This window comes from Gracilinanus agilis, chromosome 2 (genome assembly GCF_016433145.1).
Source record: "Gracilinanus agilis isolate LMUSP501 chromosome 2, AgileGrace, whole genome shotgun sequence".
Taxonomy (NCBI): Eukaryota; Metazoa; Chordata; class Mammalia; order Didelphimorphia; family Didelphidae; genus Gracilinanus; species Gracilinanus agilis.
The window spans coordinates 643,091,520-643,105,016 of record NC_058131.1 but is presented as its reverse complement, the minus strand read 5'-3'; the positions used below and the strand labels follow the sequence as shown (position 1 = coordinate 643,105,016).

At 35.4% G+C, this 13,497-nt stretch overlaps 1 protein-coding gene across 3 annotated transcripts in view; it reads right to left on the bottom strand.

Moving 5' to 3' along the window:
• Nucleotides 1–13,497, bottom strand: part of EXOC6 (exocyst complex component 6) — a 186,275-nt gene that overhangs the window by 108,415 nt on the left and 64,363 nt on the right. For 2 of the 3 annotated variants that reach the window (XM_044665685.1, XM_044665686.1), the window contains exons 9-13: nucleotides 4,084–4,167; nucleotides 3,940–3,986; nucleotides 3,697–3,817; nucleotides 1,878–1,949; nucleotides 547–644 (exon numbers count right to left, since the gene is read on the bottom strand). In XM_044665685.1, coding sequence (XP_044521620.1) covers nucleotides 547–644; nucleotides 1,878–1,949; nucleotides 3,697–3,817; nucleotides 3,940–3,986; nucleotides 4,084–4,167 — 422 coding nt within the window. The remainder of the gene's footprint in view (nucleotides 1–546; nucleotides 645–1,877; nucleotides 1,950–3,696; nucleotides 3,818–3,939; nucleotides 3,987–4,083; nucleotides 4,168–13,497) is intronic. The other variant, XM_044665687.1, reaches the window with a different exon arrangement.

Below are 13,497 nucleotides of genomic sequence, written 5' to 3'. Positions count from 1 at the left end.
GTTGGAAAATAATGTATATAGAGGAGAGTCAAGCAAGGTAGGAAGGAGTTAAGTTATGAAGAGTTGTAAATGTCAAACAAAAGAGTATAGGGGCAGATATAACAGGGAACAACTGGAGCTCATTGAACTGGGTTGACATGGCCATGATCTTACACATTAGAAAAATTACATTGGCAGCAGGACTAGTGTAGAATGAGACTTGAGGCAGGAAACTGGCCAGAAAGTTATAACAGGAAGGCTTAAATTAATGTTATGTAGCTATCAGTTAAGGAGAAGGTTGAGAAGTTGGTTAGGGTAAGGGAAAGTGAAGCCAGATTTCCTCAGGGTCATATGGTGAGTAAGCAGCAGAGTCAGGACTAAAACACAGGATTCTAATATTCTTTCTACTACTCTATAATGCTTCAACATTCACAAAAATGTACTAATTAAGCAGAACTTAAAATAAATTGAGAGATTAATACATTTTCTTTAAATAACAAAAGTTATTAAGCATTTTAAAAAATATCTTAATAATCACATTAAGGTATTTTGGCTAATTAGACTAACCGGAATACTCCAGCCCACTTCTTAAGCAGGGTTTCATTGTATTGATCCCTTATTTCAAATAACAGGTCAAACAATCGATTCACTGGAAAACCATAACCCTAAAAAAACATTTATAAAGTGATTAAATTCAATCTAATTCTACAAATATTTGTTATCCTCCTACTATGTGCAAGATACTCTTTTAGGCATTGATGATATAAGGGACTAAACTAACAAGATGGGAGGCTGGACCCAAGATATTCCTAGTATGATGAGGAAAATCTCTCAGTAAATACAAATTATCAACTATCCTGCTACATATGAATTAATCGATAAACAATATTATTAAGCATACTTGTCAGGCATTGCACTTAGGGTCTTAGAGAGTTGCTTGGGGCACTGGGAGGTTAAGTAATTTGCCCACAGTCATAAAGTAAGTGTCAAAGGTGGGATTTAAACCAAGAACTTCCTGACCTCAAGGCCAGTGTGTTACTGAATGCTTTGCTTACTCTCCACCTTTATGGTATAGAGATGAATTTGTGCTCTTGAAGATTAAGCCCAGAATAGCTCAAGTCCTGACAGGTACTACTAAACTTTGAAAGGCTTTGAGTACTGGTATAGAGACTGACTGTTGCCTGAGGATAACCTAGTAAGGGCTGAGGCACTTAGTTTCCTAGATATAGAGCTAAAAGGAACTGTGAGGCCATATGGTTCAATCTCATAATTTTTTTTCAGATGAGGAAACTGAGGCTCAAAGAAGTTAAGGTTTGCCTACAGTCACACAAGTAATAAGCATTGGAAGCAAGATCTGAAACCATGTTCTCCTATTCCAGTGTCTCCTAAACATTACTAAAGTTTGTTCACAGTAATTCATGAGCTACAATCTGCATCAATGGTAAAAGTTCTGCCAGCAGGGAATTCACAAATCTTTTGAAATACATAGCTATAATCTTTTGAAATACCTTAACAAAATTGAAAAGGTCATGGAGAATAACAGAAGACTACTGTCCAGAAGATTAACAGTTGCCACAAGTCATCCTCAAAATGGATAAACATACATAAACTATTTTTATAAACTTGTCTCTAACTTTTCAACATATGTCAACAACTTGCAGGTCAAGACATCACCTAAAAGGACAGTTCAGTGGCTCAGTAGAAAGAGAGCCAGGCCTGGAGTCAGGAGGATCTGGGTTCAAATTTGGCCTCAGACACATTCTAGCTGGGTGACCTTGGGTAAGTTACTTGATCCTAACTGCCTGGACCTTATTACTCTTCTGCCTTAGAACCAATATTTAATACTGATTCTAAGAGAGAAGGTCACGTTTAAAAAAAAAAAAAAAGACATCGCCTACCTGCAAAGTATCTGCAAACACAACAATAAGATTCTTCAGCTCCAAAACAAGATCAGGATCAGTGCAATAAGACTGAAAACAAACACCACCAGGGAAGGAATATTTAAGAAATAAAGTCTTTTTTTTCTATACATTAAAAAATGTCTCATAATACTTCCAATAAATATAAAACCTTAGCTGGGTAGAAACAAATATGTTCCATTGCCACCAGAGCATTAAGCAAAAAATTTCACTGGAAAAAAGACAAGAAATATTTAAACATGCATAAGGACTATGAGGTATTACATTATATTACAAAATCTGTTGAAAACTCACATGCATTAAAATGTCAATTAACATGTATTTCATGATTTTCTAATAAAATACCTTATGTTTCATGAAGGAAAAAAGGATAATTATGTTATTTAGAATAACATAATAGTTATGTATAACCATTTATTTCAATAATTTTTCTCCTTAAACAAGGATTCAAGTTTTGATTTTCCTTTTTTAAAAAATGTTTAAATACTCTAGATAGAATTCACCAGGAAAAGAAAAACAATAGTTGTTGTTTTTTTTTAATCCTTACCTTCCACCTTAGAACCAATACTATGTATTGGTTCTAAGGCGGAAGAACAGTAAGGGCTAGGCAATGGGGGTTAAGTGACTTGCCTAGAGTCACACAGTATCTGAGGCCAGATATGAACCTAGGACCTCCTGTCCCTAGGCCTGGCTCTCAATCCATTGAGCTGCCCCCAAAAACAGAATTTTTAAGGCTGACTTTGTTGATACAAATGCCTTTGATAATATTATTTTTAAAACTAATACTTTTTTATATACATCTCATATTTGGAGACTCCAAAGCAAAAGAAGTCTCAATCATAACTTAGAAATCATCTTAGTTGTATTACACTATAAATATTTTAAAATCTGTTCACCTAAAGTCTCTTTTAAAATGTCAAAGAATAAAGAAAACAAATTATAAAACTTAACATTTCCATATGAAAAACTTTTCAAAATATAGTACCTACTCTTTGCAAATAGTTGAAAGACACTAAGTACTAAATGCAGGGAGTAATTTTATATGAAGAAATAGTCAAAACAAATGATTACTAATTCTGTGTAAAGTTCACAAGAATACAGGCTGAGTAAATATACAACTTAAATTCTATTTACATTATGTAACAATTTTTTCTCAAAAAAGTTAGTAATTTTACTTTCAATCATGAAGACAATAGTAATCTTAAAAAAACATTTTTGTGATTGTACCAATTTTATCATTTTATATATTTTCAAGATTTTATGTTTTATATTACATATATAAATAACATGTACAATCTATATTAATTTTTATATTTTTGAGATAGTATATCATCATAAACAAGTTATTTCTACAAATATGAAAGAAGCTCTAATGGGCTTTAGTAGCCTAGTTGATTTTGGAATGATAATTAGGAACTTTTTCCTCAAGATGCTCTTAGAACAGAACTATTCATTTTCATTTAATGAAGAGGTCAGTTGAGACTAATGAGACCAGATTGCAATAATAACAACAGATTAACTCTGCATATTCTAAGGGGCTAAACTAAGTGCATGTATAGAATAGCTAGTCAGTTGCAAATCAACAGAGAGAGGATTATGCTAAAATCACAGCCAGATATTCAGTGAAAAACAAAAGCCTAGCATGCCTTTCCTCCTATATAAAAGCAATTTTCAATTTTTTAAGATGCACTATGATGGAGATACAAATTTTCTCTTTAATATTATCCATTTTGTACAACTACAAATTCCTTAAGTAAATAAGTAAATAAGTAAACAACAATAAAGTCTTCTCACTTACTGAATGAGCTCTAAGAACAGCAATTATCTTTGAAAGTGCCATGTTCCAAAGTTCATCAGTATATGCCCTGGTTACTAATCCTTGGGTCACATGCAAAATGTGATCCTCCACCACAAAGAACCTAAATAAAAAGTAGTTGTCAACGAAACACTTTTTTAATTTTAAAAAATGGAGTAAGTAATTTTTAATATTTAATACAAAAAATAACTAAATGATAAAATTTAATATTTCCATATTACTTACCCTACAATTTGACTGAAATATCTTCTATAACCATCAACTGTTTCATGCTTTAAAAGCAAAAAATAAAGTATAAAATGCCAATGATATAAAAGCAAACTTAGATTCAAGATCATATAATTAAATATACAATCCTCATATATTTACCATATTAGGTTGGGGCTGCAATACTAATCTTGCTTGTTTCTTTCGTTGTTTTCTATAGTAATTTTCAAATGTCTCTTCATCGCCCTAAAATAAAAACAATAAAAAATGAGCGCAAATCTATCATCAAAATAGACACTTCTTTATGGGAGAGAAACTTTATAGCATATGCATAGCTGAAAATAAGGGCAGCTAAGTGGTATAGTAGATAAACAGGCCTGGGATTCAGGAAGATCTGAGTTCAAATTTGACCTCAGACACTGGGCAAATTACTTAATCCTTTTTGCCTTGGTTTCCTCATATGTAAAATGAGCTAGAGAAAGAAATGGCAAACCATTCCAGTGTCTGCCAAAAAAAACCCAAATGGGGTCATGAAGTGTCAGAAACAACTGAAAGATAAAGACATTTGAAAATTAAGGCATATATCCATAATTACAATGTGAACATATAGTACAAAACACATTAATACAAAGAGAATTTTCTTATTTAGATCTATGACAAATAAATTAATAAATAGCCTAGAATAAACTTCATCAATGAGATACGAAACTTGTTCATTTGCCTTAATCTTAATAGACTTATGACTCAAATAGGAGTCAATGAGAGGAACTGAATGATTAACATACCAGTTTAACTCAATGCCATTTTCTAACTACTTTATTAGATCTGTGATTTCATGGGTTTTTGGAGCTTGTAGTCAAGAAATACCATCTAGAGCAGGGGTGTGCAACCTTTCTGGCCGTGAGAGCCATAAACGCCACATTTTTTAAAATGTAATTTCGTGAGAGCCATACAATATGTTTAACACTGAATACAAGTAAATATGTGCATTTTATGTAAGAACAACACTTTTAAAGTACAATAAGTCTCTGAACTATTTTTAATAACGTTATTATGTGCTAACCAATGATGAATAAAGTACATTAATGTGACTTCTGGTGCTACATGGTTTTGCTGATTATTAATCAAAATTATTTTGATTATTAATCAAAAAAATAAGACTTAATGGGGCACTATAGTATTGATATAACTGCACACATACATATAAAACTCCTTTACACTAAGAAAATTGCTGAAATAGAGAAAAATTCAAGGAAGAATACTTTTTCCCCTCCCTCTCTCAAGTCAGGCAACAAGAGAAGAAAAAGCTGCTGGCCTGCTGGTTAAGCCATTTGGCCACATAAATTAAGTAGGAGATCAAGAGATTACAGAAAATAACATGTGTAGTGCAGAGGTGCAATCAACCCTGCAAAAGGCTAACTACAGAATTTCTGGCAGTTGAGAGGGTTTAGAACCCTGACTAGCAGCAGTTGATCCGGAAGGCTCAGTCAGAGCAAAAGGGTCAACTGAGTTTGGTCTTTGGGCTGAAACCTGGCCTTGATTCTGTGCCTTTTCTCTTGAGATTTTGTAGCTTAGCTAATTCCTCTGGATCTCCCTGACTTTCCCTATCTCAATCCCCATTTCCTTTCCTAATTTCCTGTGGGTTTTGGGAGAAGGGTGGATTTGGGTGGTAGCAATCAAACTTTGAAGACTTAGGTTTTCCCCATAGTCAAGTAGGGCTTACCCTTGATACAAATTATCTCCTGATTCGTTGTATATAACTTCCTTAACCTTAAAGGCAACAAAACCTCCCGGGACTGAGTGAGGGCAGACCCTTTCTCAGTTTCCCAATCCTGTGTCCCTTCCCCACCTGGAGCTTCTCCCTAGGTAGTTGTTAGAGAAACCTTGTATCCCTCTGTCCTTTATAATCAACCCTGAAACTTAATAAACCCTGTTGTTAGTTAATCAAACCTTTTGCTAAATCATTGGTTGAATGATAAAAGAGGGTTAGAAGGTTAAGGAGAGAAAGGAATAGTTTCTCTTTGGGTTCTGAGGGGAGTTGGAGGCATCCATCTTGGAGGAAGTGGTGATCTCTATACTTCCTCTGAGAAGCCCTTCTATTTCACAGACAGGGAAGAGCCTTGGGACTCTTCCTTTGTGAACCTGAGAAACTGACTAGAAAGCCCTCTAGTTAGTTTCAGACCATTTCTGACTGACCCTAACCTTTTGTCTGTAGAAGTGCCCTTCCTACCTGAAGGGTTCAGCCTGTTTCCCTTCAGTGTCCTCTGTCTCAAGCCTGTGTACCTAGTTCGTGTCTCCCTGTTATAGCTGCCTGCCCAACTACCTCATCGGCTCCCCTTGCTGCTCATTATACTTCAACGTTCTATATTTTCCTAAACTCAGTCGTTCCCTTACATCTCTTACCACCTCAATTTACTACCTTCCATCATTGTACCCTCCTTTCCCACCTACTGACTTAGGGATCCACAAACCCCATCCACTTGCTTTATTCCCTTATTATATATGACTTGTGTGCAGGCATTAGTAAGTAGTCGGGGAGGAGGGTACCTTTTCATGGAAAACTGGCCAGGACACATCACGCACATTTCCTGGTACAGGTGTTTATCAGTGATGCCTACTCAATGATTCTGTATCAAATGAAACAACTACTGGGGAGAAATGCTTCTCACAAATGAAGCATATGTAAAGATGTAATCTGACTATAGTTCCCCTTTAAAAGCAGGTAGAAAAGTTAAAAACAATAACAATCCCACAAATAGGGAGTGCAGACCCCATGAATACACTGAGATAAAGCCATGTAAATCAGAGGCAGAGGGGTAGAGAATGTGGACAAAAGTGATCAATCACTATACAGAACCCCAAGATGTCAGTAACAGGTGTGGAAAGAGTAAAAGGAGGGCAGAAGGAGGAACACACAGCACACCTACCAAGCCGAACTAAAGACTAGGATTCGTCTCGTGCAGCAATATCAATGAGGGAGCTTCTATCTTAGAAGATAGTCACTGTACCAAAAGGATCACGTGATGTATCACACACGATGTCAGGCATAAACTGTTAGTTATTGTGCCGTGGTTGACTTTATGGCTCCTGCAGAAAGAGCCATATTTGGCCCTCAAAAGAGCCAGATATGGCTGAGAGCCATACATTGCCAACCCCTGATCTAGAGGGTTGCATGAGGCCCCAGGATCACATAGCAGCATATATAAAAGGAGAGAATTGCAACCAGGTATTCCAGACTTTGAGGTCAGCTCTGTCCTCTAGACAAGCTGCCTCTCAATTTATTATTACTACATGCAAATATAAAGGAACTGTTCTTAGTATGGGAATGTCTTCCACCAGTGTAGCTTTGCCTTAGCATATAAGTTTTAGGAACTTGCCCAAGATCACACACAGGCTACTTATTGAACTTATTCTTATTCCCCCCCCAAAAGGATCTTTTGACTTAGAAAACCACAAATTAACATTGTTGTTCTATTTTTATTTATTTTGTCAAACATTTTCTAATTACCTTTTAATCTGGTTTGGGTCATGCTCAAGTGATACAAGCAATGAATTTCACACCTGTTCTAAGTACAGCATTTTCTCTACTTCCCGTAGCATTGACAATGATGATGATGACTATGACTAAGATAACAATAACAATGACAATATTCTTACTAGAGACAAAGTACTTGGCACCTAGGAGGTTCTGAAACAGTAATCTCTAATCAAAGTCTCATTTTGGTTTACGCTCTGATACACAGGAAATAACTACTATAAGCAATCATATTTGAAAATCTAACCTCTCCATATTCAATGCTATTATTTTAGTAAATTAGTTTCTTTTCATATCTTGCTTTTATTTTATACAATCACATATATTTTTCTATATAATTCACTGAAAGAAAGATCAAAAGATGTCACTGCTTCCTGAAAAAGTAAAAAACAAAAAACACCTAATAAACCCCATATAGATTGACACAATTCCAAATTGCCTAACACAAATTAAGTGATAGAAAGACTGGTGTTATTTGTTTGTGTACATTATGTTCAAGATACAATTATTCTAACTATGATCTACAACTCTATTAACCATATGACCAATTAAATTAAGTCTAAACAAGCCTTGTTCTCAGATTGAGGCTTTAATCTCAAAATAATGTAAAATTACAGATAAGCTATCTCTGGACAGAATTCAGGTTAATCTCCTAGTCATATTAGACAGTAACAATGAAGACTTGAAGTGTACTAAAAACTCTTTTCCTTTGCTACACTATTATATTTTCTCCCATCTTTATAACATGTAAATGCTGATCTTAATACATAATTTAGGTCAAAGATGGAAGAATTAAGACCCAGAAATTTTTAAGTGACTTATTCAAGGCCATACAAATAGTAAACAAAACCCAAATTTCAAATCCTACTCATCAGATTTCAAGCTTAATATTCTTTTCACTATACCACACCATTTTGAGCTTTTCTTGTCTTCTGAATTTCTTTATAAATATTGGAGTAGGAAGGTCCAAGTCTTATAGGAAAAGTGGGGGTTATGGAAGAATATATATCAGTGGTTCCCAAACTTTTTTGGCCTACCACCCCGTTTCCACAAAAAATATTACTTAGCCCCCGGGAAATTAATTTTTTTAATTTTAATAGCAATTAATAGGAAAGATAAATGCACCTGTGGCCATCACCTCTCCCCTGGATTGCTGCAGCACCCAACAAGGGGTGGTAGCACCCACTTTGGGAATCACTGATATATATAATAGAGAGACAAAGAGAGACAGAGAGACAGAGACAGAGAGACGGAGACAGAGAGACAGAGAGACAAAAGTAAAGAACAAGCAAAAGAAATATGTCAGTTAATAAACATTTATTAAGTACCTACTATATGCCAGACATTGTGCTAAGCACTGGGGATACAAAAAGAGTCAAAACACAGTTCCTACCCTCAAAGAACTCACAATCCAGTAATGGACACAATAAGCAAACAAATAAGCACAAAAAGCAATACACAAGATTAAAAGGAAATAATTAAGGGAAGGAAAGCACTAGAGTTAAAGGGAGGTTGGGAAAAGCTCCCTGTAGAAGACAGGATTTTAGCTGAGATTTAAAGAGATCCAAGTAAGCTAGAAGGTAAAGATTAAAAGAAAGGGCATTCCAGACGTGGGGGACAGTTGGATAAAATGCTCAGAGCTGCGACATGGAATATTTTGTTCCTTGAATTGCCGGGAGGCCAGTGTCATTGGATTGAAGAATTTGTGTCAAGGAATAAAATGTAAGAAGTCTGGAAAGGTAGGAGGAGGCAAGGCTATGAACAGCCAAACAGTCTTTTATATTTGAACCTAGCAGCAATGGAAAGCCAACAGTGTTTCCTGAGTGGGAAAGGTGAGGTGGTGAGATCTGATCTTCAGAAAAATCACTTTGGTGGCTGAAAAGAGGATAGATTGGAATGAGAAGAGACTTGAGGCAGGCAGATCCCTAAGCTATTGTGATAACCCAAGTATGAGGTGATGAGGCTCTCTCTAGAATGGTGACAGTTTCAGAGAAGAAAAGAGGAAGGCATTTGAGAGAAATTGCAGAGGTGAAATCAACAGGCTTGGCAGCAGATTGGATATTAGGGGTGAGAAAGACAGTGAGGAATCTAGGACAACTCTTAGGTTGGGAGCCTGAGGGACTGGGAAGATGGTGTTGCCCTCGATAGTAGTATGGAAAGTAAGTTTAGGGGGAAAAGATAATGAGTTCTCTTTCAGACACGTTGAGTTTAATATGGCAATAGGACACCTAGACTGAGATGTCTGAAAGGCAGCTAACGATGTGAAGTTAGAGTCAGCAGAGAGTCTGGAACAGGATGGGTAAATTTGAGAATCATCAGTGAAGAGACGATAATTAATCCATAAGAACTGTTGAGAACGCCAAGTAAAGTAGGATAGAGGGCTAAAATGCAAACAGAATAAATAGAGAAAATGTTTGGGAAAAGGAGAAAGGAACCACAATTGTAATTTCATTGGTACAGGGAACTCAGGATGAGTTTCTTCAGGAGAAATCAAGACTTGCTCAACAACTAAAGTCTAAAAGAGTTGCCTGGGAAATTGAAATGTTATGTGACTTGTCCAGGGTCAAAAACTACACTAAGCAGGTTTTATTAACAGGAATCTTAGTCCTTAATATGATCTGAGACTGTAACTTACATCTTCCATGCGTTGGTCAGTTGACTTGGCTAGATGGGGGAAAAAGAAGGGCCACTGCAGCAGCAAGGTGACTCAGTGTCTAGAAAGCCAGGCTTGGAGATGGGAGGTCCTGGGTTCAAATTTGACCTCAGACTTCTTATCTATGTGACCCTGGGCAAGTCACTACCCCAAATGTCTAGCACTTATGGCACTTCTGTCTTGGAACTAAAACTTAGTATCGATTCTAAGACAGAAGGTAAGAGTTTTTTAGAAAAGAAAAAAAAAAAAAGAAAAAAAGAGCCAAATGGTAAATATTTGAGCTAGAATAAGTTGAACAGTAAAATAACAATAACGTGTATTTGTGTTAACTTCTGAAGTCATTTTTTCAACTGTACTTATTTATTTAAAAGTATGTTATTAGATGCTAAAAAGAGCTTTCCCTACACTGAACATGTAAGTGTAAAATGTTAAAATCAAGGATCATGGATACATTGTTATCAAAATATGCTGATACATGATAATATAAATGTACTACTCTTTATTTCAAATAAGACAGTTCAAGTTTATCCTTCATTCCAAAGAGAAATATACTATGCTGACAAAATATTTATGAATCATACATCTTTCACACAACAAATACAAAAGAGAATGATAACAGTATTAAAATAATAACAGGGTAAGTAGAAACATTCCAAAATGTTTTTTATTTTTCTCACAACAAAGGTTATAAAATACTTTATTCCCAATTAAAGCATTTGGCTCACATTATGTAAAATGTGAATGACCACTATCTTCTATAATCAAATTTTATTGTTTTAGCTGTTATTTTTCAATATTTACCACTAGAGGGTGATCTTATTTCATTGTCTTAACAAAAAGCTAGAGAGAAATAATTCTAATCAACAACAATGTAATAATATTCCCTTAACAAACTGTTCTGGGGCTCAACTTTTGTTATCTATCCCTCCTTGCTATGATAGATAACAAGGAGTAAGTTCAGATGAGGTAAAAAGTTGAAAGATGAAATGAGATAAAAAAGATACAACTCTAATCTCAAGCAAATATACAATATTCATTTATTTTTCCCTTCTTTCTCTAATATTCCATTCTCACGCTCAACTTTAAAAAGACATTATTATTTCTTTACATAAAACTCCTGCCTCCCATACACAGCAAACTCTTAAAGTATGATAAATGCTTTCAAGTTCACCAAGAGAATTTTAACACTTTAATAAATCCTCCTAGGATTTATCCATTTGTATTATATATAAGATAATGTTATTTTCATACAAAAAAAGTTTTCTCTGCCTCTAATGTCTTTCATAAATAACGTTGGTATAAACTTAAAACAGTCAACATTATTTTGCTAGTTTTTCCTGGTGTGATGTGAACTCTTGGCAATGGAATGTTTTAAGTGCCCAGCTTCATTTCAAGGCCTACCTCAGAGGCTACATCTACTCCATGAAGACTTGACTAATCTGTTTTCACCTTTCTGAAAGTTTCATGAACTTTGTTCTCTATTTTGCCCCCTTCAGTCCATATATATACATATAGTATAAAGACCTATGTTCACAGCACATTCCAAGTAGAATATAAATTCTTTGATGGGTAGGAAATCTTTCATTTCTGTTTTTGTATCCACATCACTTAGCAAAGTAATTTTCACAACATTATAGGATTTAGAGATGAAGAGGTCTTTGAAGTCATCTACTCTAATCTCATTTTTACAGATGAGGAAACTGAGGCCTAGAGAGGGTAAAAGATTTCCCCAGGGTGACACAGGTTATAAATGATAGGATAAGGATGTGAACTCAAGTCCTCTATGAATTCAGAACCTCACACAGTGGATGCTTAATAAATATTTGTTCAATTGAACTGAAACCATATTGAAGCAAGGGACCAAGTGGTTTATTTGTATGCTCTTGCTACTACCTAAAAGAAAACTGAATGGAAAACCTAAAAATCCTAGTCCTATCTGAACTACTTAGCAAGAAGTTTAATAGCCCAAATAGTTCACTCAGTGCAGTGTTGGTTAAAGTGCTATGTGGATACAATTAAGATTCAACCTGGCACAGGCCCTTTAAGTATTTCCCCTGACAAAAGAAAACAGATTAGTGAGACACGTCGGAGTAGAAGGATCTGTATATGGAATTACAGATCTTAAGGTCTCCTCTTTCCTCTTCCTCTTCACCTGAGACTTCCAGTCTATTTATTTCTTTCAAAAAGACTAAAAGGAGGAATAGAAAGCTGGGGAGCAAATGGTCTAATTTAGAAGAAAAGCAAAGACCAAACTGTTAAGAGATCCTAGAAAGCTTCAGAGGAAGAGACTGGGAAAAGACCAAGGAATGGCAGTGCCTTGATCTAGGTGCCTCCTAGAACCAGGAAACAGAAAGCAATACAGAGAGAGTGGACTGCTGAATTCAGGCTAGGATACTGATTTTCTATCCCAAGCACATCTCCCATTTCTCTTCACTGCTTGCAGAGGTAACCCAATAGGATGAAAACCCCACAATCCCCTTTCTTAAACAGTTACCCTAACCTATGAACTGAAAGGAGGTTTTGGGGAGATAACTAGTAGAAGTACCTCAAAACAGCTTGATGATTTTAGTTGGTCATAGCATAGTTTGCTTATGCAACACAAATTGAAGAAAATCTCCCAGACACAGGGTTAAAGTGTAGCCATATACAGATTTCCATAATTTTCCTAATTTACAGTGATTTATTTTCTTTTCATACATTTAAATCAATATTGAATCCAGTCTACTACCTCAGCTGCCTAGGATCTGGTTACATCTAATACACCACAAACTGCAGTACTGAGAGGTCTTATGTATATATATGTGAGCACCTTCTGCTGGACAGCAGGGACTTGTAGCTTCTTTCCTCTTTCTGCCACCACATGGGAAATGGGGTTTTTGAGTATAGCATTTCCTGGTAGACAAGTTAGATCTTATGCTTAGCACAGTATTTGGCACATAGCAGGTGTTTAATAGTTGCTGTGTATATATACACAAAATATCATTTTGACATTATTGTATTTAAACAGCTATCAGTATGCTTTGAAATTCTAAATATCTTTTTAAAAAATTTTCCAGGGGAATATCAAGGGAGAATATTCTAGTATCTTGTTGAGGGAAATTATGCCTCTCGTTGCTAGGGCTCTAGGAACAATATAAAGATAGCTATGTCTCTCTGAACAGTTTTTACACTATTTTACACTAAGAATATTTGAAGGAGAAGGGGAGAAAATATATGTCACTAAAGAACTACTTTCAATTGTTCGATTCAATTCAAAAGGCATTTAAGTGCTCATTATGTGTCAAGCACTGTGCCCTTCCAAGATGAGTCCCTGCCCTTGAGAAAAGTATATTTATATTTTACATCTCCCAACCAGGTTTTTTATTACCATGCTTATACATGTTTATTT